The following is a 2,777-nucleotide window of genomic DNA, read 5'->3' on the forward strand; positions in this document are numbered from 1 at the left end:
GAGTGGGTGGTGTTGGGTGGTGTAGGTGAGTGAGTGTTGGTGAGTGAGTGATTAGTGAGTGAGTGGGTGAGTGAGTAAGTGTGAGTGTAGTGTGAGTGGTGTTGAGTGAGTGTGTGAGTGAGTGTTGAGTGGGTGTGTGAGTGAGTGTTGGTGAGTGTGTGGGTGAGTGTGTGAGTGTGTGTGTGAGTGGTGTATGGTGGTGGTGTATGAGTGAGTGTGTGGTGAGTGTATGGTGAGTGTGTGAGTGTGTGTGGTGGGTGAGTGTGTGTGTGAGTGAGTGTATGAGTGAGGTGAGTGTGTGTGTAAGTGAGTGTATGAGTGAGTGAGTGAGTGACTGAGTGAGTGAGTGAGTGACTGAGTCAGTGAGTGACTGAGCGAGTGAGTAGCTGAGTGAGTGAGTGACTGAGTGAGTGAGTGACTGAGTGAGTGACTGAGTGAGTGGGTGAGTGAGTTGTGTGCGAGCTGTGAGTCTGCCTCACTTGCTGAATGCAGGCGGCATGTCTTGTCTCAGAATCGGATCTTCCGTTGTCCTCACTGTGTCCTTGCCAACCTACACAGCGGACAGAGACACGGGGACACAGACACGGAGACACAGACAGAGAAACAGACAGAGACACACGGAGACACAGACACACGGGGAGGTGAGACAGAGACACACGGGGACAGACACGGAGACACAGACAGAGACACACGGGGACAGACACGGAGACACAGACAGAGACACACGGGGAGGTGAGACAGAGACACACGGAGACAGACACGGTGACACACGGAGACACACGGGGAGGTGAGACAGAGACACACGGAGACAGACACGGTGACACACGGAGACACACGGGGAGGTGAGACAGAGACACACGGAGACAGACACGGTGACACACGGAGACACACGGGGAGGTGAGACAGAGACACACGGAGACAGACACGGTGACACACGGAGACACACGGGGAGGTGAGACAGAGACACACGGAGACAGACACGGTGACACACGGAGACAGACACGGGGAGGTGAGACAGAGACAGGGAGGTGAGACAGAGACAGGGAGGTGAGAGAGAGACACAGGGACACGCGGAGGTGAGACAGAGACACAGACAGAGACACACGGAGAGGTGAGACAGAGACACAGACAGAGGACACACGGGGAGGTGAGACAGGGAGGTGAGACAGAGACACAGGTCACAGAGAGACACGGGGAGAGAGACACGGGGAGAGAGACACGGGAGAGAGACACGGGGAGAGAGACACGGGGAGAGAGACACGGGGAGAGAGACACGGGGAGAGAGACACGGGGAGAGAGACACGGGGAGAGAGACACGGGGAGAGAGACACGGGGAGAGAGACACGGGGAGAGAGACACGGGGAGAGAGACACGGGGAGAGAGACACGGGGAGAGAGACACGGGGAGAGAGACACGGGGAGAGAGACACGGGGAGAGAGACACGGGGAGAGAGACACGGGGAGAGAGACACGGGGAGAGAGACACGGGGAGAGAGACACGGGGGAGAGAGACACGGGGAGAGAGACACGGGGAGAGAGACACGGGGAGAGAGACACGGGGAGAGAGACACGGGGAGAGAGGACACGGGGAGAGAGACACGGGGAGAGAGACACGGGGAGAGAGACACGGGGAGAGAGAGACACGGGGAGAGAGAGACACGGGGAGAGAGAGACACGGGGAGAGAGAGACACGGGGAGAGAGAGACACGGGGAGAGAGAGACACGGGGAGAGAGAGACACGGGGAGAGAGAGACACGGGGAGAGAGAGACACGGGGAGAGAGAGACACGGGGAGAGAGAGACACGGGGAGAGAGAGACACGGGGAGAGAGACACAGGGAGAGAGACACGGGGAGAGAGACACAGGGAGGAGGAGGGGGAGGGAGGGAGGGGAGAGCCGGGTTGAGTTTGGTGGTTGAAGCCGAAAAAAATAATTCAGTTCCCGTTCACTATTTGTGTGTGTGAGCGTGTGGGTGGGTGGGTGTGTGAGCGTGTGGGTGGGTGGGTGTGTGAGCGTGTGGGTGGGTGGGTGTGTGTGTGAGCGTGTGGGTGGGTGTGTGAGCGTGTGGGTGGGGTGTGTGTGTGAGCGTGTGGGTGGGTGGGTGTGTGAGCGTGTGGGTGGGTGGGTGTGTGAGCGTGTGGGTGGGTGGGTGTGTGTGTGAGCGTGTGGGTGGGTGTGTGAGCGTGTGGGTGGGTGTGTGTGTGAGCGTGTGGGTGGGTGTGTGAGCGTGTGGGTGGGTGTGTGAGCGTGTGGGTGGGTGTGTGAGCGTGTGGGTGGGTGGGTGTGTGAGCGTGTGGGTGGGTGGGTGTGTGAGCGTGTGGGTGGGTGTGTGTGTGAGCGTGTGGGTGGGTGTGTGTGTGAGCGTGTGGGTGTGTGTGTGAGCGTGTGGGTGGGTGGGTGTGTGAGCGTGTGGGTGGGTGGGTGTGTGAGCGTGTGGGTGGGTGGGTGTGTGAGCGTGTGGGTGGGTGTGTGTGTGTGTGTGAGCGTGTGGGTGGGTGGGTGTGTGAGCGTGTGGGGTGGGTGTGTGAGCGTGTGGGTGGGTGTGTGTGTGAGCGTGTGGGTGGGTGTGTGAGCGTGTGGGTGGGTGTGTGAGCGTGTGGGTGGGTGGGTGAGCGTGTGGGTGGGTGGGTGAGCGTGTGGGTGGGTGTGTGTGAGCGTGTGGGTGGGTGTGGGTGTGTGTGTGAGCGTGTGGGTGGGTGTGTGTGTGAGCGTGTGGGTGGGTGGGTGTGTGAGCGTGTGGGTGGGTGTGTGTGTGAGCGTGTGGGTGGGTGTGGGTGTG

The 2,777-nt window shown here is 60.1% G+C and overlaps 1 protein-coding gene across 1 annotated transcript in view; it reads right to left on the minus strand.

The window, feature by feature from the left end:
• Positions 1–475: 475 nt before the first annotated feature.
• The window catches only part of LOC144955071 (vinculin-like), a 20,469-nt gene continuing 18,167 nt past the window's right edge, over positions 476–2,777 (minus strand). The window contains exon 3 of the mRNA XM_078885419.1: positions 476–550. Within this exon, the coding sequence (XP_078741545.1) occupies positions 476–550 (75 nt within the window). The remainder of the gene's footprint in view (positions 551–2,777) is intronic.

This window comes from Lampetra fluviatilis, unplaced genomic scaffold, assembly GCF_964198595.1.
Source record: "Lampetra fluviatilis unplaced genomic scaffold, kcLamFluv1.1 SCAFFOLD_904, whole genome shotgun sequence".
NCBI classification, from domain to species: Eukaryota; Metazoa; Chordata; class Hyperoartia; order Petromyzontiformes; family Petromyzontidae; genus Lampetra; species Lampetra fluviatilis.